Below are 27,871 nucleotides of genomic sequence, written 5' to 3'. Positions count from 1 at the left end.
TCGTAGTCTTCCTCATTGTGAAGGCCAAATCGCTGGATTCCCCAACATCCATCCATTCAGTCTTCAACCCTGCCTATACTAAAGGAGGGGCTATATATATATAGTATACTCATTAAAAATACTATCAAACCTTGTGGATTTTTAAGTGTAAAATAAGAATGGAAATTATGTAAACGTACAAAGTTTTAAATCCACTTTAGAGCGAATGGAACTGAAGACGTTAACTACTGAAAGTGCTGTTCACACGCCTAAAAGGCCTCCTGGCACAGCCGAATTACCAACCAGCGCAGGCGCAGAGCTTCTTTCTTCAGATTTTAATAAATGCAGATGCATTTTAATTGGAAATAAACTTTTACATAATAAAACAGAAAATCATTATTTAAAGATCAAAACCGTAAGTGGCACTTTGGCTTCATTCGAGTTTTGCCCAACTGTTTCTGCAGTTCAGAGTAACACGTGTCCAATAATTAAAGGGCTCACTTGGCAGCAGTGGGACAGCAGTAAATACAGTTGGGGACATTTTGTTAAAGCACAGTGACCCTCGTGGCTCTGGGTTCTCAGGTTCAGGTTGTCACTGGATGTGCGTCTCTCCTGGCATCTTCAGCATCCCAAGCACATGCAAGTCCAGTAAAATGGGGCCTGAGAGAGTGTGCCTCCTTATCCATGGTGTGAGTAGTAACACAAGTATCTGACACGTTTGAATGTCAGAAGTGGTCAGAATATGCCCCCTTTAACGTCCATCCATTATCCAACCCGCTACATCCTAAGTACAGGCTCACGGGGGTCTGCTGGAGCCAATCCCTGCCAATGCAGGGCACAAGGCAGGAAACAAACCCTGGGCAGGACGCCAGCCCACCACAGCCCCTTTAACATGATTTGGGAAAAAAACACCACCACACCTGGAGCCATGTGATCTGCTTCACTGGAGAAAACAGCACTGTGGTCCTCCATCTTCAAAATCTCCCCACTGATTCAACAGATATGGTGGCAGGGTTGTGATGTCTCAGTGGTCTGATCCAATATAGCAAAAATACTTCAGAATGTGATCAAGATCTTTAGTTATTAAAAAAAACAAAAAAAACACAGTATATACACATTATGTATCATCAAGCTCCATGAAATTAACGTATAGGTATTCAGGTCTATGGAATGTCAAACTTAATCCGTTTTTTTTGTAAACACTAAGAATACAAGGAAGGGAAGAAACAAGAACATGTTAAATGCTTTGTCCATTTTTGGTTATTTGCTAACTTGGGTTATTCTGGCAGAAGCACATTAGAAAGCGTCAGGTTGAAAGCAGGAAAGAGTCCAAGAAATGGCACATCAGTTGGTAAGGTAAGCCCTAAAGGGAGAAAAAAAAAAGAATTCTAATTTGTGTTACCTTTTCAAAATACGATTTAATAAAAATAAATAAATAAACCCCACCCAGATGTTTTTTATTTGATCCCATGTCATGGCCCCTCATGGACACTGCCTTTCCTATTCAGTCACAGCGGTGTCGTTTTAGGTTTTTGGTCAGTCTACTCCACAGACCCTTTATCCTCCCATTAAGCTCTTTAGAATGAGGACGTTTGTTTCAATTGCATTAAACTGCAGACAAGTTTTTCATTTGGGTCAAAACCAATACCAACCATTCTCCCCACAATTACACATATCCTCTGTTGCATGCTTCATGTAGTGCTTGAGGTTTCACACCGCTTTGCCATGCTGGGCTTTCTGGGGCACCCGAGATGCCTATTTTTACTTTGGAGGGTCAGTTTTGTTCAAGGTAGTCTTCAGCTGATACTATAGACCACATTTGAAATCAAACAAATCACCAGGACCAGATATTATTTACCTTTGAGTTCTTAACACTAGAATGACGCAACAGTCTATGTAAACACATCATTAAAGCAGAAACATTTTTCATGTTTTAGTGATAATTGACAAAATGTAGACATGAAGTGTATAATGTGTGAAGCCATAAATCCAAATATGAAATAAACACTTTCGCAAAAAGTACAAGTACGGTATAACAAAACAAGTGCACTTTTATTCAAGAATATAACTGCAGAAAAAGAACTTGTGTTAGGGTGCGACATTGACACGCATTTGCTACCACCGCTTTGGTGGCGTAATGGTAAGAACTGCTGGCTGGTAGTCAAAAGGTAAACTGATAAGACAAAAAATGAGTTATTTGGTCATAACAAAAAGCGCTTTGCATGTTGGAAGAAGAACACCGCATGCCAAGAAAAACACCTGCTACCTACTGTCAAATTTGGTGGAGGTTCTATCATGCTGTGGGGCTGTGTGGCTAGTTCAGGGAATGAGGCCCTTGTTAAAAGTCGAGGGTCAGGTGAATTTAAGCCACTATCAACTAATTCTTCAGGATAATGTACAAGCATCAGTCACAAAGTTGAAGTCATGCAGGGGTTGGATATTCCATCAAGACATTGACCCAAAACACAGTTCGGAATCTACAAAGGCATTCATGCAGAGGGAGAAGTACAATGTTCTGGAATGGCCGTCATAGTCCACCGACTTGAATATCATCGAAAATCTATGGGATGATTTGAAGCAGGCTGTCAATGCTCGGCAACCATCAAATTTAACTGAACTGGAGAGATTTTGTGTGGACAAATGGTCAAAAATACCTCCATCCAAAATCAAGACACTTGTTAAAGGCTATAGGAGGCATCTAGAGGCTGTTATATTTGCAAACGGAGGCTCAACTAAGTATTAATGTAATATCTCTGTTAGGGTGCCCACATTTATGCACCTGTCTAATTTTGTTATGATGCATATTTTCTGTTAATCCAGTAAACTTAATGTCACTGCTGAAATACTACTGTTTCCATAAGGCATGTCATATATTAAAAGGAAGTTGCTACTTTGAAAGCTCAGCCAATGATAAACAAAAATCCAAAGAATTAAGAGGGGTTCCCAAACTTTTTCATATGACTGTAATTTGGAATCCATTATATCATTACAGAAGGACTTGGACAGCATACAGGCTTGGGCAGATTTGTGGCAGATAAAATTTAATGTCAGTAAATGTAAAGTATTAGAGCCACATAGGAAGTAAAAATGTTAGGTTTGAATACACAATGGGCGGTCGGAAAAATCGAGAGTACACCTTATGAGAAGGATTTAGGAGTCATAGTAGACTCTAAGCTATCAACTTCCCAACAGTGTTCAGAAGCCATTAAGAAGGCAAACAGAATGTTAGGTTATATAGCACGATGTGTGGAGTACAAGAAGGTTATGCTCAACCTTTATAATGCACTGGTGAGGCCTCATCTTGAGTACTGTATGCAGTTTTGGTCTCCAGGCTACAAAAAGGACACAGCAGCGCTAGAAAAGGTCCAGAGAAGAGCAACTAGGCTGATTCCAGGGCTACAGGGGTTGAATTATGAGGAAAGATTAAAAGAGCGGAGCCTTTACAGTTTAAGCAAAAGATAATTAAGAAGTGACATGATTGAAGTGTTTAAAATTATGAAAGGAATTAGTACAGTGGATCGAGACTTGTATTTTAAAATGAGCTCATCAAGAACACGGGGACACAGTTGGAAACTTGTTAAGGATAAATTTCGCACAAAGGTTAGGAAGTTTTTCTTTACACAAAGAACAATAGACACTTGGTATAAAGTACTAAATAGTGTGATAGATAGTAAGACTTTAGGGACTTTCAAAACTGGACTTGATGTTTTTTTGAAAGAAATAAGTGGATAAGACTGGCGAGCGTTGTTGGCCTGAATGGCCTGTTCTTGTCTAGATTGTTCTAATGTTCTTATCAAGGACCCCCTCAGCTGTTTTCCTAGGATAGGGACAGTAGCTTCAATTATGTTGGGTCCTCCTTTGTACAACTTTGGATACAAATTACTTTGAAAGTTCTCAGCTCTGAACTACATGTGTTCTTGACATTCACTAGCTGACCAAGACACTGTATGTATTTTGAAACAGTGAACACAAAGACTGCACATGACAAGAGACCACATGACATGGTCACCTTGTAAAGTGTGTACCCTGTGATAGGTTACCTGTGCCAGAAAAATCATTAAGAGGCACAGGACAAAAATAACATTTAGAGAGGGTAGCCTAAACACACTGGGGTGGCAAGGCCTATCCCAGTCCATCCAAGAAGTAGATATCCTGGGGTGTTCGAAAGAGGGAGTGCTGGATGTGAGCACATACAATTCTTCATTTCATCAGAGGAATTCCCACATGTGATAGGTTCCTAAGTGCTGCCGCGAACAGGATTCAAAAGTACTTCTGTGCACTTTTTCCAATGTTCCCGAAATTCCACAGCTGCCAAATTAATTTGGGAATGGCACTGGGAATCTGTAATATTAATCAATGGAATCTTTAAAGCTACTCATTGCCAGAAGCAAACAGTCTAGAATTGGAGGACAGGCATGCAGACGTGAAGAAAAAATGGATGAATTCAAAAATTGTGAGGGGAGTGGAGCAGTTGGAAGTGCAGGTCACAGGAGAAGAATATGGGATAAAACCACTTGAGGTAGGGATGTGAATACGAGACACAGTGGAGTACATGGCAATGTCAATATGTGGAAGACAAGTATCAGAATTGTTTGCATTCCCTTTATGTATAACCTTTGACCTTTCCCAGGAATTCACCATGGTTTTGCATTTGAATTTACAATAAGAAGGTTTGCAAAGTAAATTTCACAGACTTGAAATCAGACAGTTTTTATAGTTACCAGATCCATCTCAGATGAAGGTACAACTCAGTGAAATGGTGGCAGATCATCAGTGGCATGTTTTCCTAGTCCTCTCCTCCTTTGGTCTGAACCACAATGAAATGATCCAAGAAGGAGTCCAAGTTCAAACTGACAGTGTACAGTGCTTTGTATATTTAGTAAATTAGTTAGAGACCTCCAGTGGATGGAATGGACACCAACAACCGTATGCTCAACCAGCTTTTGGGCCTGTTCTGGTGTTGATAACCACTGAAGTTTGTGTAACCCAATGGTTACGATTATGTGGAAGATATGAACAGTTTTTTTTTTTCTTTCATGAAGCATAATGAAACAATTTCTGTGTGTGTTCAAGTAGATAACATCTATCCATTTTCTATCCTGCTTAACTAATTCAGGATTGATGGGTCAATTTAGTCATAATATTATAAAGTTATAAGATAACATCTGTGTATACTCTGTGCCAGTGTAACCTAATCTACTGCGGCTTTAAACACAACAGGTATGGACTGTGTACCAACAATGCAATGATCTAAAATACAAAAAAAAAAGTTTATATTTCATTGATAAACATGTGATGTTAATGTGAGGAAAAATATTAACCACCATTGATTTGCCTGAAACAGACAAACACCAAAGCATCTGCTCACCCCTTTGTGATCAGCCAAACAGTCTCACCATTTTTTTTTTTAATTTATGGGCATATTTCACTCTCTGTAAAGTAACAAGGGCTTGTGTGGTGGGGTTGTGATCACTGCCCTGTGAGGGGACAGCTCTGTCATTGAAAGGTAGTGAAGGCAATGTGCAACGATTAAGAAGAGTAGAAAATATTTTTTGTGCATTTTAAGATCAGGTAAGGTTGGGAGCAGGTCCTGGTAGAGTGTTGCCGCACTCACAACACAATGAGCCAACTTGATCGAGACCTGAATACAGCTGGCAACACCTTGGCAGTATGCTGGAACAGCGTGAGGGTTGTTTTCCCTGTAAGTTGGAGGACCTGCTTGCCGGGCTGGATGTAGATTATCATCATATCCAGTACAAAGCAACTGCAGGTTAAAGGCCATACTCAAGGCTCCAATGGAGTAGTTTCTGAGTTAAACATAACACATTTAAAATATAGAAAAAACATCAGTAATTATATCTTAGTAGAGTAAAAAGATAAGTCCTTCTCAATGACCTTCTGTATTAGGGCTGCATTTCCTCCTAATAGGCACACAGGCCACAGCAGAATTTAAAAGAAGCAAAAGGTCCGTGAGGAGCGTCAGTGCCCACAAACTTAAGGGAAAACATGGCTGCTTTGACTTTTTTTTTTTTTTTTTAATTTAACACCAGCAGCCACAGGTCAGTATAGGCGAGTGGATGCTTCTCATTAAAGCTCCATTGACTGTTAAGACTTGTGCTGCAAGTATTACTGGCATAATATCACCTTTACTTTTTATTCTTATGATAATCTCTGAACGAAAATAGGGCCATGTTTTTATAACCGATTGCTTGTTTCTGTACTTTACCCTCCCATTTACAAGAAGTATTGTTGTTATATCCTGAAATATTCATTTGCTTGTATTGCAGGGTTTATAAATTAAAAAAAAACAAAACAAAAACACACACACACAAAGAAAATCCCCAGTGACTTGCACTGCTGGTCCACCAAAACAAATCTAAAACACATGCCTTAAAACAGAAAATGGAAAATTTTGATTTCAGAAAACAGGACTTGTACATTTCTGAGGTTTGTTGGGGACATGAAAACAAAGTTGGAAGGAGTGGATTCTTAGTACAGATTCTTGGTTCTACCATTTGTAGAGTGAAAACTGAATAGTTAAAATAAAAGACTTATTTGTTAGGTTTTTTATTTTATTTTTTCTTTTTAAGCTGTGAGGGCAACAAATAAACTTCTCTCGAAAAATAAAGTGACTGAAAGTGACTTAAATGGTAAAGTATTGAACACAGGTTTGGTTTTACATAGTTAAATAGATAATGAAAGGTTTTATTGGTCTGATGTGAGAGTTTGTACTGTTCATAGCTGCATCCACTTAGCAGACTGAGAAAGTGAGAACTAGTCTTGTCCAGATTACTAAAGTGTGTGTGCAGGTGAAATACAAAGAACACCCACCAAAGATGTGCCAGCTACTTCTCCATTGAGAAGCGGTTTTTTGAGCACATCAATTGATATTCCAATTATACATCAAATGGAGGTCACTCTTAATAAAATGTCAGCCCTTGTTGATAACAGAACATTCTCAAACCCACTTAATCTAATTCAGTGTTGCGGGAGGCCTGAACTCCTCTTGGACACCTTAAAGGGCAGATGGACAGATTCATGTCTGAGCCCACCTATACCACAAACCCAAAATATGACCAATTAGGAATCACCAACTGATGTAAAGGGTGAAAATGAAGACAAATCACTGCCAGACCATTTTCACTTTTAATAAATCTTAAACAATATTTAATGGAGAAAAAAAAAAATAAATTAATAAAACTCACAAAAACAACTGACTGTTTTTGGGATATTGGTGAAATTAAGAATATACACTTTAATATTTCTTGGACTAACCCTTTACTTTGATAAACACACCTGGATTTTGCAACTATTTCCAAATTTTCTTTGGACTAGGAAATGATCTCTTGGGTACCGATGTGTCGAGATGCCACTGGTGTCGTACAGAACTGAAGTCCAAGTTTCAAAGGCGCTATTGCAGGACAGCAATTTTACTTTTTCACTCATTCCTTGGTGATGTGTGCGCGTGCATCAGCTTATTGTTGCTTGGTTTTACTCAAAATCTCAGGATATTTGCCACTTTTCATGTTCTCCACTATTCAGACTAAGGTCCCATAGCGACATAATATTTTAGAATGAAGGCCAAAAGGTTATAAACGACTTTTCCTAACGGCAGAGCCCAATAAAGGTCTCTCACAGACTAATACAACATAACAGTTAAAGTAAAAAAACCAAGACTGTATAACATATTTAAAAAAAAAAAAAAAAAACACGCAACAAGTAGAAATAATTTGTATACAAAAGAATACTTCATAAGTAGATTATAATGTACAAGTGAAAGGCCTTTTGAACAAAGTATTCAGTATGTCACTGTGGCCTCTAATTGAATGTCATTGCCACCCTACACCACGACTTTATGGAACCCTATTGTGTTAAATTTAATGAGGTTTGAGAGTTATTATTTATTTATTTATTTATTTTTTTAAATGGCTTCCACCTTGTTTCTCTACTCCACATGGTTATAATCTACAAGTAGTAGTTAGCTGCAGTTCCCTTAAGGCTACCCTTGGCCTCTTAGTAGCCTCCCTGATGAGACGTCTCCCTGCACAATAAGGAGTTTTAGATGCCAGGATCTTGAAAACATCCTGGTGGTGTTACATTTTCTCCTTGTTTTAACAATGGACATTGAAGTGTTTCTTGATAAGATTTTATACTCCTCTCTGGCTTTTCTCCTTTTAACAATAAAGTCAGTTACATCTTTGGTTACTTCTATGTGGACATTATGTTTGCAACCATGAAACTATCTGGGAAATCAAAAAGGAACAGCCGATTTAGGACTAAAATCAGAATCATTTTAGTTTGACACCTGAATGCAAATTACCTTCAAATAGGAATTTAAAAAAAAAAAAAACTTATTTTGTTGGTTACAAGGCCTTATTAATGATGAAAATTGCCAGTCAAGGTTTGCCTTGATTTTCAAGTTTTCCCTCAATAAAGATGCATGCCAGTCAAGATCAAAGAATGCCAGCTAGTGAGTAAAGGTCAAGGCGTGTCCAAAGCATGGAGCTTAAATTTGAATATGAAACACTAATTCTTCTGAATCTTAGTAAATTCTTTTAATCTCAACACGGTCACTTACCATTATGTTTGGTTGATCTGTGTCTGGATATTTTCATTGATGTATTGCACAGCCGTGCTGAAAAAACTTCGCAGCAAGGTTGGAAACTGTAAGCCAATTCTTTTCACCAGAGCCATCGTTAAGGCTACCATTACCCGCTCTTCATTGGCATACTGTAGGCCAGGGATGCCATGCCTCATGAAATTCTGAATCTCAGTGGAAAGGAGGCCTACCCAGTCCTGTTGGGGACAGACAACAATAATGGCACAACCCAGACTGTATACATTCCATTTAACATATACACAAAGTGTAATCTTTAAGACAGGCGTTGGCGATTTACAAAAGTACATATTACTACACCCCGATATGTGACTTAACATCTTATTTCACCTTTTAAATTCAAGTTTGTTTTTTTTTTTTTAAAACCTATGGACAGCTGGAGGACTGTTTTGTGATCAAGACTGCTATCTGCACACAATCAATGGGCAAATGGTATGGGAACACAGTTTATTTTAAACTTATCAGCAAGAATGTGAATTTCCCCTTGGGATTAATAAAGTATCTATCTAAAATGAAAGTCACAAATTTGAGTTTGTTATTAACAGGACTTTATCATTGCTACTCGAAAACAAGGGATTATCATTACACTACACACCCATAGTTAAGGTGGTAAAATAAAAACCATTAGTTCTACCTTCTACCATCTTTAGACATGCGCACCCTTTACATTCAGCAATGTTTTGTGTTAATCTGAATCATGACTTCCAAGTCCACTCTCAGATATATTAAGAAGTCAACTATATTCGGAGAACTATGGTAAAGCTTTCAGGCAACATCAGGTTCTCTCTGTAAACCTGCCTGACTACATCCCAGTTCCTAGATTAACAAATATCTTCAGTCTGTCACGTTACAAAAACTCTTACAGGAGTTGGGTAGGGGCTGGAAGAAAAAGCTCTAAAACAGGAATACAGGGAAGGGACTGGAAGAACAACAAGTCTAAGACAACACTGCAACAGCATTGAGGCAAGTCTTACTTGGGACTTCACAGATTATAAGGCAAGCCTAGTGGAATGCTCTACAACAATTCACTTTAGCCTGACAGGCTTTTTACTCTGTAAAATAACATCATAATATTTATGTTCACTCCATTGACCAAGTGCAGGTGTCGATCAACCCGAGACCAAACATGCTCCACATGACAGAGCCAACACAACCAACTATCAAAGTAAATACCCAAATACTTGTATTTTTTTACCTGCTCAACTCTCTCTCCATTAATAAAAACTGATCTATGATCACCAAAGGACCTTGGATCAAAGACTATTTCTTAGTTATTTTTAACATTTAAAATCAAATTATGATCCCACACTATTTACAACCTTCTGTATCTCCAAGTTGTATACTGAAGTATCAGAGTCAGTTGTCAGACGACTCTGAATGGCTGGATCTTTAAAAAAACTTAAGTATAAAATAGAGAGAGTACTAACTCCTGCTTATTTGTATCGAGAAAAAAAGAATATGCGAACTTAACCCTGAGGTATTGGAGAGGGCAGAACTAACTGTCACCTGTTGCTGCTGCCTGTGAGAAAGGCAAAGTACCATCTAATTATATAAGGATTCACCTTCATCTCTATCATCTTATTTATCAGCATCTGAGGCAACATTAAATGCCAAATTAAAATCCATAAAAAAAAAAAAAAAAAATTATAGTGTAAACAATGGAATTCTCAATATGTTTCAAAATAAGATGTGTTGTAGTACTAAAAGCATCATCAGTAACTATCATACTTACATGCAAATGCCAGGGATCTAAAAGATGTTGTATTTCCTGCTGTAGATTCCCTACCATTGTGTGTTCAAATACCTTCATCACCATGGAGGAATAATGTATGTGTCAACAGAAGGCTGGAATAAAACACACCACACACTCCATACTGGGCTCAACTCAAATGTTTTAAGAAGGAAAGACCAAACACTATTTGGTTCATTGGCCTTGTAACTTTTTGAAAACTTTAGCCACAGCATCTGGACTAATTACACTTCTGTCTGTTGAATCACATAATGCTGTATATACCGGTAATGTGTTAAGTTCATTTACTTTTTCCAGATCAACCCCCTTTCTCAGAGTTCATCTCTTTTTCAGAACATCCCATAGGTTCCTCAAGTTTAGTTGAAAAGGCTTCTCATATACGTTGGCTGTATCGTTCTCACACTTCCCTCAGTCTCCCCTTAACTTCTTTATGAACCGCCTTCAGTTCTATTATGTCATTAATCCAGAAAGCTTGTTTGTTTCTTCTAATACATTGCTTAATTTCAGGAGGAATATAATCCTTATTGTTTGGATATATTTTAATTGTTCTAGCACCACACTGTCAAAATAAAATGGTATATACCCTGTGACTGCCTCTTCAATAATATCAATCAGTGCTCCAGACAAAAAATTCACAAGGAGCCAGGAGAAGAGAGGAAAAAAAAAGCATTAAGTCAAAGGAATTGTCTGTAGACCTCTGAGACAGGATTGTCTTGAGGCACAAATCTGGGGAAGGTTACAGAAAAAGTTTCTGCTGCTTTGAAGGTCCCAATGAGCAGAGTGGCCTCCATCACCTGTAAGTGGAAGAAGTTCGAAACCATGAGGACTCTTCCTAGAGCTGGCCGGCTATCTAAACTGAGCGATTGGGGGAGAAGGGCCTTAGACAGAGAGGTGACCATGAACCCGATCGTCACTCTGTCAGAGCTCCAGAGGTCCTCTGTGTAGAGAGGAGAACCTTCCAGAAGGACAACCATCTCTGCAGCAATCCACCAATCAGGCCTGTATGGTAGAGTGGCCAGATGGAAGCCACTACTTAGTAAAAGGCACATGGCAGCCCGCCTGGAGTTTGCCAAAAGGCACCTGAAGGACTCTCAGACCATGAGAAACAAAATTCTCTGGTCTGATGAGACAAAGATTGAACTCTTTGGTGTGAATGCCAGGCGTCACGTTCGGAGGAAACCAGGCACCGCTCATCACCAGGCCAGTACCATCCCTATAGTGAAGCATGGTGGTGGCAGCATCATGTTGTGGAGATGTTTTTCAGCGGAAGTAACTGGGAGACTAGTCAGGATAAAGTGAAGGATGACTGCAGCAATCAGAAGGGACAACTGAATTCTACGGGGCATAGATATTTTCATAACAGTGGACCTACATGACGGGCAGATGAATTCCAAATGTTTTGTATGCATGCCTTTTGTTTTGATGACTGGTTACATCATATTCAGCCCTTTTTTCATTATTATCACACAAGTGTAACCAGCCCCTCTTTGAAATTAACCATTTGGGATAGCCATCTCATCAGCTGCGCTGTGTACTTCAGAAATATTTTTGCACACACATCTTGAAGTTTAACATTTTCGCTACGTAACCCTCACACCCAGTGCAGGCACGTGAAGTGTATGAACCAGCCTTTATGTGGCTGACTGATACCCAATGGGGAATCCCATCCCCAATGCATAGGTTAACAACACATCCACTCAACAAAAAAAAAAAAAAGCCTTTTGTATCTTTTACAATAGAATTAGTTTAAAGTTTCAATGATTCAATCCGCCATCGGCAAACTAAGTAGTAATGATAACCCCAAAGCCTATTTTTGGTCATATTTGCAACCATTTTAGTTGCAGTCTGGAGCCCTGTTACTATTACTATCCTGAAAGAAAACATTCCAGTCTGTGGCCAGGGAATGCCCACTTAACTCCTCTATCTTCCCATCCTGCCACACACTGACAGACTTGGTAAACAGTTTACTCCTTTGAAGGGCAGACCTGAAGGTTGGAATAAGCTGAATGGTGTTACGATCCAAATTTGAAAGGAGTGGGCTTAAGTTTAAACTATGCAATTAACTTTAACTCCTTTGCGTTTATGCTACATTAAAATTTGCGATTTACTGTGCATTTACTTCATGGTTTATGTATTAATTTTATAATTACATGTTTTAATGTTAGATGCAATTAATCACATAAATTTGCGATTTTTTAAAAATTGATTCCAGGCACTAGTAAAAACTTAAGCAATATAACTGATTAACTGTAATCATTATACAGTATGTATGAATTACTGATATGTTATGCTATCACTGGTCTTCAAAATGTTTTATGTAAGGCATAACACTTTAAGGTGCAGGACACATAAAGAGACAAAGTAACAGATCCATTAAAATGGCATCTACAGAAATGGAAGTTGCATTCCTATGCCAGTTAGCTCCCTAGTGGTTTAAGGCCATCAAGGCCCAATACTACCACATTATGTCCTTGTCGACACTTTAATTTCAACACTGGTGCCTGTGCCTGGAATTCCTCTCATGGAAAATGGCGAGCTGGTTATGCTCAGTAGATGCCCACACCACATCAACTGGATGCACTCAAACAGGGCAGTTACTGTCACCAGGAATACCAGAACCAGGCTGCATGGTGGTTTCTGTTAGCAACTACCTTAAGGTCAGCTGTTGTGTGGACCCAAGAACAATGGTTGTTGGGTGAGCAGTTTATAAAGTCTGATGCACATAATTATCAGGGACTCTTTTGAGACATCAGTTATAATCTCCAAGTACTCATAAAATGAAAACACACATTTATTTCTTTTAGCAAATAGAATTCCCAATTTCTCCCCACCATTTACAATTTGAATCAGTTAAGTGTTTTAATCCTAGAGAATTAATCTGAAATCCCAGTAAAAAAAGTAGAGGAAACAAAGAAAAGATTACATTTACAAACATAGGATTCCCATAATCTCATCTGATGTTTTACATGCACAAAACAACAACACCACTTTCAGAGAAGGAAAGATTGGACCTTATCCACAGTGTATTTCCGGACTAGACCATGGGTGTACTCACACTAGGCGTATATATTTGTTCCTTGCTGTGCCAAAGTGCGACCATTCCCCCACCCTGCACTCACAATGCGCTTTAACATTCTAGACCTGGGCACGCTTTCGTCATGATTAGGCAACTCTGTGTAAAGCTAAAACAAATTCCCAACACAGAGTGACAGCATGCATGTCAAAATGATTTGTTATTTTGTGGTTGTCTTGGAACCATGCAAGGCAGGATAACACTCTACCCTAGAACAGATTTGTTGAGTGTGCAGCGCAGTATTTTGCTATTAATCGTGCTGCACATACGAGAAGATTTTTACGGTGACAAATGATATTAAGGAAGGAATTTGCAGCTTTTCTTGCCAACTACAATTCACGTGCATGTGTAAGGCGAGTATAAAAACCGGTTTTTATCTCAAAAGATAGTGCAATTCTCATTTCATTCAACATTGCATCATTGATGTCAGGTCTGTTGTCCGTGCTCTGGCACGTTTAGCAATCACACGGTTCCTGAATGCTACTGAACTGCATTTGGGGCCGCCCTTTCCAAGCGGACCAGGGCACAGTATGGTTGGAACGGCACGGAGGAATCACACTCAACATTCAAATGAACTAGGGTTACACGTGGACAAATATGCTTGGGCATGGGACGAATTGCCAGTGTGAGTGAGTACACCTCAAGAGCTCCTGTGTGTTTGTTGGTTTTCCAAAGCCCCACTGTTTCATATTTAAAAAATATCACATGGCAAAAGATTATTAAATGATATGAAGGAAAGCAAGATAAGATTATTCAAACTCACATAAGTAGAAGAACTTTGATTACAGCTTGTAAACTGGCATCAAATCAAAAATACACCAAAGTAAAAAGATATCCTTGACTTTGCCATTTAACAAGTGGCACGATCAACATCAAAAGTAATGTACACAGAGTTAAGCACTTGACTTACCTGTCGTAAATTTACACTTTGCATATGCTGAGACAAATTTTGAGCAGCTTCTGCTATCATACGCTGATCTAAATGATCTGCAATATCAGCCAAATGTCTTGCAATCTCCCGTAGTGCTTCCTCATTTGCAGCATTTGCTAAATTGAAGAATACAAAATTAGACCTTCGCTGAATGTCAGTGAACTGTGCATCAATATTAAAAATGAAATATCTTTAAACTGTTAGTACTGAAAGCTTAAAAATATATTCTTATCAATCCGAGCAGAGGTTTTTTTGATTTTTTTTTTTTTCTGTCAAAGACTGAATTTGCCAATAATAAAACCTCTGCCACATTCTTCTTTACTAAACTGGTCTTCCAGCAGGCTGTGGCTCCACTTCAAGAAGTTCCCCTGTCCCCTTCTTTTGGAAACCCTACATTTACACATTTAAATTGCTTTCTTCTGCTCATGATCATGCATTTATTTTCTCCTTACTTTAAGTGAGGTTGATCACACACACACAAACTTTTGCTCTTGAATATTTCTCATCCATTCAAATCCAGTTTGTATTCATTACATTCATTGAGCTGTTAAGTGTAGCCATTATATCACTGTCACAAACTAATTTAGTTTCAAATGTGAACCTGTCCTGCACATGCTCTGCCAAAAAGGTTACATAGGTCAAGGACGCTCCCATGTGCCACCAGGGGACCAGTCACTTCCATCTAGGCCTGCACATGAAGTGCCCAGACCACATCCATGATGCAAGCATCAGATAGAGGAGGTGGAGAAATGCAGCAGATGATGAGTCAAAGAAATGTAAGACAGATGGTGTGAGAGATGGTCCAATCATTCAATGACATGTGGGGCTATTAAAGTACAGAGGCATCCTACAAGTGCAGAAGGATTTTTCACACTGCAGATTACTGGTAGATTTTTTGTGTTTTTTTTTTTTTAAAATAAATAAATAAATAAATAAAGTATGGGCACACTAGTTTCTTGGCAGATTTTAAAAGTTCAAAAATATTATGTCACAGTGGGTGAAGAGGAAGAGAAGATTCCGATAGTACACTAAACTTCCTTAGCACATGCTTGAAATGGAGTGATACAAAAGGCAGAAGAAAGAGAAAAACCTTGAAAATTGCAACCAGAATGGGAGGAGCACCTGAGTGAACAAAAAGTTTTAATTATGTCTCGAGACCCAGACATACCCATGGAAGACTGCAAAGATTTATTATAATGGGCTCAATACAAAAAAAAACCTGACAATGTGAAACCGGGTTCCGGCAGCATAAGAAATTAGAGGGCCACATTTGCACAAGTGCGATTTAAAAGGACAAGTATGACAGTGTTAAAGTCAAAGTTATCTTTTCATATTCATGGCTTGTAATTATTTACCACATGAAGCTGTATTATAAGGTGATTTAATAAAAAAAAAAAAAAAAACCCAACACACACACCTGTTCTTGCAATCCCAAATGGCTTTCATGCAACACAAATCCAAAAGCAAGCAAGCAAAAGCCTTAGAACTTACCAAATAAGTCAATTTGTCAACCGAAGAGTGTCGGAGTATTGATTTACATCTTGCGATTGCACACAAACTGCAAAACAGCCCATCCATGTCATTTCCGGGGATCAGCAACAAACATTTTTGGGACAGTCAGTTTTTCAAAAGAAAAATTGCTTTATGCTTAACCTTACTGCTCACCATTTTCTGTGTCACACACTTTACTTTATATAAAAAGTGTTGTCTCCAACCACTGTTACTGACATTAGCATATGATACTACCGGATTGTCTCCGTTTTGTAAAATATTATTACACAATTGATTACAACGAAAGAAAAGAAAACACAACCACACACCACAGGTCACTCATTTGGTCTTTGACTGCATGCGATGAAGATGATGAGCACAGTCAAATCCAAAACATTCAATATACTTCAGACATGAACTGTAGAAAGCAACTGCACTTAAGGGAGGCGTCCAGATGCTTGTGTGTATACCCAGCTATTGCTGCAGGATTCTGTATTAGCATGGAACAGCATCAGCAGTAGTGTTTAGTAATGCTATAATGATAAATTAAAAATTGATTTAATATTGCTATAAATCACAACTTAGAAACACCTCAGCATTTTATGGGCTTGAGTAAATATCTTCCAGGAAGAAACAGTAAAAAAAGTTACAAAATTACTTCTATCCACTAACAAATGTTTTCCTCAGTCGTTCTTGTATTACCATATCCTCAGCAAGTGCAACATAAAATGCACTATATAATTCCTAATTTGTTTGTGGCACTCTGTTCATTTCTTCGTGGTTTAGCTCCCTCGCATAATCTGCTTTCATTTTCCCCCTATATATATATATATATATATATATATATATATATATATATATATATATATATATATATATATATATATATATATATATATATATATATATATATATATATATATATATATATATATATATATATATATATATATATATATATATATATATATATATTGTTCTTTGATTTTAACACAAAACAACAAATAGTTCTGATTTATTGTCAAGTATAGCAAACTCATGTGCATGTTTAACCAAAACACACTACACTGCCTTTCAGCGCGAATCTCATTCAGCAGATTACATTAAATATAAAAATGCAAAATGTAAATAGGAGAAAAGGAGCCACTGCCACAATCAAATGCCTCATGATTTTTGTTAGGATACCCCACACTCTTGGAGTAATTAGCACACAGTCTGCACCAATTTCTATGTGTAGAAAAGAGAAGATGGCACAGAGTTAATAGGGAAGGTTCCAGATAAAAAGCACAATGCTGAAAGGCAGTGCGCTCAAACATGGCAGACCCAACAATATTTGTGAATGCAGAAAATTTAGGTCTCTCTTCTTACTGCCGATACAGATCCAAGACTGTGCTGTAGCTGGAAGGACCACATACATTTAATGAGAAGTGGGCAGGGAGGGGGAGACTTGAGTGCACATCTGCCACATGTTCTGAATCACAAAAACGGTCACAACAGAATGATGGCACATGCTTATTCAAATCAGAGGATTTCTGAGTATACGGAGAGCTTTGCTGCGATATCAGACAGACACTTGGCTTATGCTAAACGATGCTCTGCATAGAAGTGTGCCACAGTAGAATAAAACCATTTATAAAAACAGAAATGGAGAGATAAAAGAAGGGAAATGATCAACACGAAGCTACATAGAGGCTATGGGCAATTAATGATTAGTGGCGTATCTATGGAAAGTAGAACTCCAATGACAGCTACCATGAGCAGACAAGAAACACTAAACTTTTCCTTACAGCAAGAGAAGATACATTTATGTAAAAAGAAACAACTTCTGATCAAAGGACCTCAGTGATCATGAAGGAGAGCAAGAGGTCAGCAAGTTAGAAGGAAACTAAAACAATTCAGAGACTTAAAAACCAAACAGTAGAACTTTAAACTCAATCCTGTAGCATACAGGAAGCCAGTGAAAAGAATCCAATACTTGTGTGATGCGATTCTGTTTTTTTTGTGCCTGTTAGAAGCCAGGCAGCAGCATTCTGGACTAGCTGAAGACGAGCAAGCAATGACCCATTATACCAATGTATAAATGAGTAGAAATAGTCAAGCCGAGAAGAGACGAACACATAAATTAGAGTTTCAAAATCATGTACAGAAAGAACGGACTTGACCTTAGCCATTACCCTGAGATGACAAAAACAGGCTTTAACAATGGAGTTAGTGTTATCTATCTATATCCATCTCTCTGTTTTGGTGGAAACTACTGTATATCTGTGTATCATCTGCATTGCAATGGGAAAAAAAATATTTTTTTTAAAAGTGGATCCTAAGGGTAACATGTACAGTGGAAAGAACAGGGAAGAAAAAAAAAAAAAAATAGGCCCCAGAATTGAGGGACCCCACATGCAATAGGAATGCTGCAATCAGGCCAATGCCAGTCTATGACTTCAGGGTATTGAACTGGACGATTCCATATAAAAAATTATACAGTATCTATAGATAGATTTTATAGTGTGTTTACCAAGCTCCCACATAACCACACCATAGAAGACGTGGGTTCTAGATTAAAGTGATAACTTTGGTATTTGGTTTTTCATATTTTGGTATGAAAAACTACAGACTATAAGAATTACCTGTGCATTTTTCTATATTATTATTATTATTATTATTTTTATTATTATTATTATTTTTTAATACAGTGAATTTCTGTAGGCTTATTGTTCAATAACCTAAAAAAAAAAAAAACACCCTGAAATTTCCTTAATACATATTTTAATAGAATATGTACAGAAAGTATTTATCCTTAATACATATGGCATAACAAAAAGTTAAAAGCTACTCTTAATTACAAGCTAGCATTTTTTTTATTTCTTCTGTAATGTACTTATCAGAAATAACAAAATGTAGTTTTCACCATTTGAACAAAAAAAAAAAAAAAAGTGATTTTATTATTATATATTCTTCTTACACACTGATATTGGCATTACACTGCTTAAATGTAAATATAAAAAACGCATTTATAGTCTTGAACCATTTTAATCATTAATTGCCCTACAGTTTTTTTTGCTGTTAATATACATTTACTATATTTATACAGGTTTGTTTTTCCAGTATACAAGCTAGGCATTCCAAATTTTACAGTACTTGTTTCTTATGACACACACACACTAAAAATAGTAGAAACTTTAAAATAAATATTTATTAAGATGATTATAACAAAGCTAACATGCCTAACAAGTTTACAAGCATAGTTGCTAAACTGGACAGTTTCATACCTAATTGAGATATTTTTAATTTTTTTTTATTTTTAACATTTTACTGAATTTTTTAAAATTTGTTGAGCACAAAAATGGCTTAGCCACAACTCCTCATTTTGTGTATTTTTTCTTGAAATTGCATGCAATTTTGTAAAGGCTAAAAAAAAGTGTAGGTTTGCATTCTCATACTTTAGCCTATGAAACTGCCACTTTGTCTTTCCAATCTAATAACAATGAAATGTCACACACCTTGTCACCACATCCTTCATTTAAATATAAAACTGGCCAGTTTCAGTGATGGTTACAGTTCATTCAATCAATGACCTGCGAGTCACAGCGAGTGCTACCCAGTTACTGATAAAATTGGGAATCGACCACATTACGGCTGATTAAACACCTTGCTCAAAAAAAAGTAAAGCACAAATGTGTCTAAAACAGTAAAAACAAAAAAGGTGATACAACTACAGTAAAGAAAGTAATCATGTAGGAAAACTTTAAATATTTTAATAGGGGAAAAAAAAATGTATCAGAATGTATCAGTGATTAACAACTTTCTTCACTGCGGCCTTAATACGATTCCGTAGGGCTGTACCACAAATAGCATTATAAATGCAAGTTGCAGTTTTATTATTTATGTATGTAGCTTAGCTTGAAGCAAGGTCCATATTAATGCAATTTGCCTTAATGACGGTTCAGTTGGTAAAGATGTCATCACCAAGTTGCACTTGTTTTATTTTATTTTAATTTGGTGAATACTGTGTAATGTACCTGGGCTTGAAGTCTTGAAGTAATAGTGTAACTATCAGTAATAATACTATTATTTATTTTATTGTTATTATTTATTAGTTTAAATATTATGCAGCTTAATGATGGTGAAGTTTTTAAAAAGTCACTTTAACATGTCAGTGGACAGAGATTGCTAACATTAACATAAAAAGTGTAGTTGGTTTACACAATATTTACTATTTATTCCTTTTCTAAGACATGTTCAGTGCAATACAACTTTTGACATGCACCTCTGGATATTTTACTAAGTCTAAATGCCTCTTTGGATGGTTGACAATATGTTCTCAAAATTATAGTTTAAGTTGTTTGCAAAATGTGTCCAATAAAAAGGTTCTATATTTTGACTGCATCTGTCATGCAATGTGATTCCTTCTCTTCATTAGTGCCATCCCCTTGAAAACTATCACTTTATGGGGCCATGCAAACCTGTATTAATACTTGAGTGCACATTAAAATGTTTTTTTTGTACAATGTACAATGCTCATTACAGTGGTATAGGTTATTCTTAGCCAGTCTAGTGCAGTAATTGCAGTGGAAAATGTGGTTACCATCCACTCATGTATGGGAAAAAAATACAGTTGAATACCATGAAAATGGCATAAATTTAGAAAAATACAGTGATCTAGAATTTTGGTCATACCACCCAGCACTAATTCAACACCAACACTACACTATAAAGACGCCTTCAGAGAATGAATCTGGTTATGTGAATAGAAACCATTTCCACTCTTCCACTAAATGTATTGCTCTGTAGTCCACAGAAAGTGTGTCTGCCATATTGTGCATCAGACAGCGTTACACCTTTGTTTGAATGTAATTAGGAAAATGTGAAAACAGGTAATGCAGCATTTATTTTTTTAACTAATTCATTTAATTTGTGGTCAATATTAATTACAGCCCTGCTATTCATAAATTAAATGGCCACATCTATTACAGAATCCAATATTGCACTTTATGACTCCAGAATAACATCGATCAGCACACAGCCAGAAGCAGCTCATATAGCCAAATGGGCTCTCATCATATTTTTTTCTGCTGCTCATCATATTTAAAGAATTCACTCTGCGTGCTGTACAGGCAGACATTAGCAATTAAGCTCTCAAGTTCTCTCAAAATTCAACTCTCTACCCCCGCCCACTCAATTGGACAATCAGAGGAGTGACTTTCAAAGATGTTCGCTAGGGTGTAGGAAGGTGGATTGGAGTGGAAATTTGCTTGCTTGAAATTAACTAACCAATTAAGGGCAAGATTTTAGGATTGGGTGAGATTTTTTACTGCGATTAGGCTGTAAAGTGCCTATCAAATGGAGGCACCCCGTTTACAAGTAAAACGGACAAATTGTGCTTATAAGCTTACAAGCCAATTGCTTATTAAGCAACAGTTTCAAATTCTTTTTTTTTCTAAGTGAAAATGTAAGTTGCTATACTTAAGCAGTGCTGGTTTTAATTAGAAGTACAAAATAAAAAAAATTAATAAAAATCAGAATTCATTAAAAGTTGTATTTCTAGCTGTTCGACTACCGTACTGCTCTACATTTACAGGAAGTTCACAGGCAAACACACACAAAATAAAAAAGTGTACTTGTGACAGTGGCACAATACCAATAAGAAACAATAATACATGCCAGGACAACAGTATGATGGAAAGCAAACCTCTGCTCTATAAGTCGTCAATTCTCGTGTTCTGGCCTGCAGTGGTGATGTCACCATCAAATTTAAAAATTATGAAGATGGAATCTGGTCACAAACCCATATGAGCAAGGAGTGTACCTTGAGGCTCAGCACACAGCCATTTTGGATGTCTGTGCGGATTATTAGTGGTGGGGGACCGGGGGGATTTCGCCAATTCTGCATAAGCATAGAAATTCCAATTAGGAAACTACAAAATCCAGAAGAGTGGCTCCAAGTTCCATGTAAGTATTAATTACAGGACTGTGCTACAATGCTGCCGACCTGTAATATATAAACATTACTCTTGAAACAGTTTTTATTAACCAGTATATGATAAAAAGGCTGGAATGGATCCTGGAAGGAACAACACCTGACCAAGATGCAAGAGGAAAACATGGAGGTAATGAAACCCATGTAGGCACACCAAAAAAAGTTAGATGTACTACAAGCACGAAGAAAAACAAAAAACAAAAAACCACCCTAGAAGATGGAGGGTGTAAAGCCTTAATTTCTATTTTCTGAGGACTTGTAGGTTAGCATTGGTGTAATATTCCCCTAGACGGAACTTACTTTGGCCCTTGGCAATTTATAGAAGCCTAATAAATAAATAAATAAATTAAAAAAAAACAAAAAAAAAAAACACACCCAACACATCTGATTTGGCAGTCACTGAGGCATTATGTGGGTATAGTGCTGTTGATATAAAGGAGCCCCGGTACTGTTACTCAAAACACTTCCGGCCAAGTAACTTGTTGGATGAATGTACTCAATGTTAGTGTGTCAGAGAGAAGATGTGCAGCATCTAGACAATTCACAGAAGCCTTAAATATAAAATTATGGAACATTATTCTCAATGCACGTGTGAAAACACATCTGTAGTATTGTGTGTGGTCTTAGTCACCACACTAAAGAGACACAGAAAAACAAAGTACACAGCTGAACTAAAGAACATGTCATCCTACTCTTACAGACTTGGAGAATTAAACCTTTTTAGTCTTTGTGGGGACCTACCCAGGTTTTCAAAATTCTTAGTCACTGACTAAAAGCCAATGCAACTGAAGTCTGAAGTACAAACTGACACATTTTAAAAAGGTTTGGATGAAATGTTGAGCCAACCTGGCCAAATACCTCCATTTTAATCAGTGTAGTTGTCTGTAAAAAAAAAAAATGGATGCATTGGTATGACCCACTGAGCTTTTGTGCTGCCTGTAAATTATACCATGAAAATACTTTTAACCGTTCAGCTTTGTTTTAAAAGAATATGCTTGGGTCAAGCCTGCTTTGCATACAGATTTTGGAGAATTTTATGCCGATCAAACCCTAGATGTGTTCATGTTTGCAAATGTAGTCAGTTAAACATCATTGAGGCTAAGCAATTGCAGCTTCCAACAGAAATAGTCTGAGTCAAAACTCATCTAAAATGCCTTAAACACAACCCACTTATTTAAGTAGCAAATACAAGTTCGTGCATAACAAGTGTTAATACGACGTCACTGTAGTGTTATGTTATATATATAAAATATATAAAAATGAAAGATCTGTGTGTGTGTGTGTGTGTGTGTGGAGAAGTCCTCTCTGCTCATGCTCAACCACGGCTGATGGTGTGAATTCTATGAAAGATGTAGAAGCTTATACAAGTGTGACTTGCACTTTGTAACATGGAGCTTGCATGCACCTCACTTTTCACTCAACCCAAGCAGACAAACTCAGCTGTGTGGTACATGTATGTTTGTACATCCACAAAACGAGCTACCATACATTTGCCCGAGACAGATTCCAGCTTGTCTTGCTCAATTTGTGCCACAACTGCACTCTACTACACATTCATCTCAGATAAGATATGACGTCTCCTGGCTACAGAGGACGATCCATGACCTCTGCCTTGGGTAATTCTTAAGAGTAGCCGACACCTATACAAATTCACCAGAATATTGTAAAACTGCTATGGAGTCTTTCGGTTGTTTCTTTGTCCTGAAGTGCACATGCAAGCATTATGGATTTAGTTAAAGAATCATTCCAGCCAAAACAATCATTTTCGTATCTGTTACTCATCTCATGTTGTTTGTAGTGAAGCCCAAGAAAACTTGAATGTCATGCTTTCATGGAGAACAGAGATAAAATTCCTAATACAATGGACTTGAAAGGGGCCACAATCTGAACAAAACCAAACATCAAAACACTCCCAGAAAAAAAAAAAAATCTCAGATTACTCATGTTTACTTCACTCATATACTCACAAGATCCTAAAACACTGCTCAATAACAATTTCTAGAAAATCCCCTCATGCACACTAATGAAACATACAAAAATGAAAACAAGTTTGTGAACTGAAGCCCAGACTTTCGTGTCATTCATTTTACAGCAATGGGGGGTGGGGATCATAATTTTGATCTTACCTCTCAATTCTGGAGCAATGTCTCCCAAATAATTTCTAAAATTGCTGCAAAAATGGCCATCAGTCTGAAGTTCATCTTCATAATGATAAATATATTGATTGAAAAAAACTGTTGACATAGGTCCTCTGGTTTTCAGTTCCTTGTCCAAAAGGTGTAGCTCCCTGTTGAAATGTTCATCTTGGGTCTCCCCAAGCTGAAGGAAACTAAGCAAGATCATGTCTGTACTACAAGTCTCTTCCATTTGGAACTTGTAAGATGACAACAGTTTTCCTAGCTCGGAACAGGAAAATATCAACCTAAAGACAAAAAATATATACTTAACAATATATAATAAATGTACCAGCAATGTTTTTCTCTAGAGACTGCTGGTAAACAAAAGGATCAGGACAAGTCATAGTCCTTAAATTTCAGGCGGAATCACAGTTCTCCTACACGAGCAGGCCGTCACCCACTTTCTGAGAACTATTCCTTTATTGTACAGGACATTGTGACATAAGTAACGGTTACCTAAGATTGTCTGTAACTATTGAGATCCATCATTTGCTAACACTTTGGTGTCTCATTCCATTTCTAGGAATTGATTAAGTGCCACAGCAAGAAATTAACAGAAAGGGGTCAGAAACAGAAGGTAGAAATAATAAATGCTGTCAGAATAACAGCCGTATCAGCAGCTTCATTCAGGGTAAACCAGACTATGGTAGGGAGTCCTCAATTTGGATTAAAATTCAGCGGTCAATGGGACATCTCTAATACAAACTACATACACCTAATTACACAATCTTGGGGGTTCACAGCTGAAGGTTCGACATCTGCACAGAAGCTGTACTTATTCACGGAAACTTTACAAAGCCATATGGTTCTAGGCTACATGTATGGAAAAATGTTGCTATGCAAGGCCCATGCAACTTAAAGCTATATTTTTTCAGGACGCAGTTTTTAAAGTCAGTTACAAAATTTACCTGGGAGCCAGTGTAAAGACTTAAGAAACAGAAGTTACAGCAACTCCTTCCTTTGCAGGATGTGCAGCGTACTGGGATAGAAGTTAACTTAATTCTGCACATACAGACGCTTAAAGCAAGCAACTTTGCTACCTATGTAAGGTATTCATTAGAGGCAATGTTTTAAGAGATGGGGTTCTAGGCTAATAATAAAAAAATACATATATAAAAAAAAAAAACACTTTTCAGTACAAAGCATGGCAAAGATTTTACATGAGCATACAATTTACTATAAGTGTTAGTGCTATCAACTACCCACTCTATACACATCTGCAAAAACACAGCCGTTATTCACAACTAATATTATATTGACTTTGTGAACTTAAGATTTTTGGCATTCCAATACATATAAACCACTAACAGCTTCATCCAACATAATTTTGAATAAGGCTTTCATTTTGTTTTGGGCACATACCCAGCATTAATCAAAGCGTTTTAAGTTCACCTACATACTCTTTATTCATCATCATATTCCTACCATGTTACACTTCAAACTGCGCTATTGTCAGATCTCATAAATCCAATTCAGTGTCTCATGAGGGCCAGAGAGCAACCCATTAGCACTGAGTCCAAGTCTGACACACGCCTGGATGGGGTGCCTCTCCATCACGAGCACCTTCTCATGGGGTTATTGATGAATCACTGCTTAAGTAAAGCTTCACATCAGGGTGTAGAAGGAAATCCAGGAAGCCCCTCTATGATCGTTGCCAAAAAGCTACGATTACGCGCATAGAAAATGTGCTGCTCTGTGCAAACAGTTTGGAGACATCTGTGAAGCACAATCCACAGATTACTGCATTTTAATTTAGATTTCGTGAGGAAAGACTCCTTGGAGGAGTTACACACAAAGCCTAACATTCATGGTACACTGTATTGGTATTTCAATTTTTGATTTCTATAAGCAATAAAGTAGGATCACTGAGCAACTATATTTAAGATGGTAACTCTTCAGACAGTTACATCAGACCTGGTATCTAAAAAAATAAATTTTTACTGACTAGTTTTACAAGCAGGTTAACAGTTGCATCTACCAAAAAAAAAAGCGGAAGAAATGCTCATCTAATCAACAAACAAAAGTTACCTAACTTCTTTTCCCGGGGAAAACCACAAGAGAAGATATTGCGTGGCAGAAAATATGCATTATTCGTCTTACGTTGACATACCATCTTGATTTACAAATTCTGGATGTTCAGTCTAAAAAACTGCTACCTACAATGTAAATGCGTTTGAATATGAAGGAAATAAATAACACGTTATTCAAGGTTTAAAAAAATATGCTTGACTTTCATCTCTCTGCAGCCTTAAGGTATGACGCACGGAAATTACTTTATAAAGTACTCTACGAACATGAAATACCTTAGAACAAGTCCAGCCCCGTCTACTGGAACACTTGAAAACAAATTGCGTATTAAACGGGAAACAAAAGAGGAAGTTGAGAAGTGTAAGAAATGGACCCCCATACACAAGCGATCTAAAGAGTGGGAACACCCAGAAAGCACTCTTTAACGACTGTTTGTGCTTAACATGCAGAAGCCCGGTGAAGAGCGATAAAGCGGTAACTACACTCAAATGAACATAATGACACATTACCTCCCGCTCACCTCTTCGAATAATTTTCCACTCCAAAGCAAATTTCAATAGGCTCACGTGAAACAATTCCTTAAGACAAGTCTTGCTGTGATCCTTGAATGAAGGCAGTAACACTTTAACTAGTAATTTTCCCATTCAGCAAGAAACCTGGACAAAACGCTCAGAAAAACAACAGATAGAACATACCGCACATATAAATAAACAGCGCGGAAGAACGAATAAATACACCCGAGGTCGCGCGCACGTGCGTGTAAACGTAAGCACGCACTGGCGCTTTTACGTCGCCAGAATTGAGTCTTCGAACAGCGTGAATTGTTTCTAAAATAGCCAGCTTCATGCATAATTTATAGACTACAGTTAGGAAAATGGGAGCATTTTATCCATGCAAACATTAATTTAAATGTCATGAATATATCGGTGATTTTACCATTATTTTTACTGCAGGTAAAAATGGGGGAATTCTACTATGGGAAGTTCTGTTTTTTAAAGGGGCGGTTCTACTTGAGATGCAAACGCCCACTTATTGTTTCAACCAATGAACGCTACGGTTAAGCACATGACCTCTACACAGCATGTGCGCTTGTTTGTTTTGTATGTAGCAGTACGGGTCGAGGCTGTGGCTTAACTCCGTCAATTCGACTTGTACTTAAACTTCGTTTTTTCCACCTTTCCAAAGAATATCAAAAGGTTTACGCGTACAGGACACTTTATGAAGAAATATAAGGAATTTCTATGTTGACATTCCTTAACACTCAACAAATAACTTGGGAAATCATTGTGAAAAGTTAGTATGTTGAAGTTATTTATATAGTGATGGTGTCTCAAACCTGTTTCATTTCCTCCATAATGTCCCCGTTGCTCAAGTGACGGGTACCGTTTATAGAACGGCATCAACTGAACAAATGCCAGATGACTTTTAATTGCAATCGCCAACAAATACAACTCCGGTCAGGTTCGTTTAGGGACGTCGTCACAGTATTGAAAGCTATTTGATTTCCTGTAGGTAGACGTGGTTTGGACTGGTGCACAAGCGGGATAACAACAACGGACTATCTGGTTATCTCTCGATGATTACGACATGTGTTTTAATTTCAGAGCTTCCTCGAGCGTAAGCGTGAGTTGATTAAATGTAACCAAGCATAGGAAATAATATAGAGAGCCTTCAGAAAGTATTCACACCCCTTCACCTTTTCACGTTTTTTTATGTTGCCACATTGTGCTAAAATCTTTTATTTTGTCTCTCGTCAAGCAACACTCAGTGTTGCTCTTCTCAAACGTAGCGAAAACAAGATATTAAGAGTTTTTGCAAATTTATTAAAAATGTCATACAGTATATATATTG

The 27,871-nt window shown here is 37.4% G+C and overlaps 1 protein-coding gene across 4 annotated transcripts; it reads right to left on the bottom strand.

Moving 5' to 3' along the window:
• Positions 1 to 299: 299 nt before the first annotated feature.
• LOC120539700 (BH3-interacting domain death agonist-like) lies at positions 300 to 26,764 on the bottom strand. Of its 4 annotated transcripts, none has more exons than XM_039770071.1 (5): positions 26,541 to 26,627; positions 23,942 to 24,237; positions 14,330 to 14,466; positions 8,558 to 8,775; positions 300 to 1,342 (listed from the first exon to the last, which is right to left on the bottom strand). In XM_039770071.1, the coding sequence occupies exons 2-4, from the start codon at positions 24,180 to 24,182 to the stop codon at positions 8,560 to 8,562; spliced, it is 594 nt and encodes a 197-aa protein (XP_039626005.1). In that variant the 5' UTR covers positions 24,183 to 24,237; positions 26,541 to 26,627; the 3' UTR covers positions 300 to 1,342; positions 8,558 to 8,559. The 4 variants fall into 4 exon arrangements, with proteins under 4 accessions (XP_039626005.1, XP_039626006.1, XP_039626004.1 ...); XM_039770072.1 differs by having other exon boundaries at positions 26,530 to 26,616; XM_039770070.1 differs by lacking the exon at positions 26,541 to 26,627 and adding an exon at positions 26,296 to 26,417.
• Positions 26,765 to 27,871: the final 1,107 nt, after the last annotated feature.

Source organism: Polypterus senegalus, chromosome 11 (assembly GCF_016835505.1).
Source record: "Polypterus senegalus isolate Bchr_013 chromosome 11, ASM1683550v1, whole genome shotgun sequence".
Classification (NCBI taxonomy): Eukaryota; Metazoa; Chordata; class Cladistia; order Polypteriformes; family Polypteridae; genus Polypterus; species Polypterus senegalus.
This window is presented reverse-complemented; position numbering and strand designations above follow the sequence as displayed.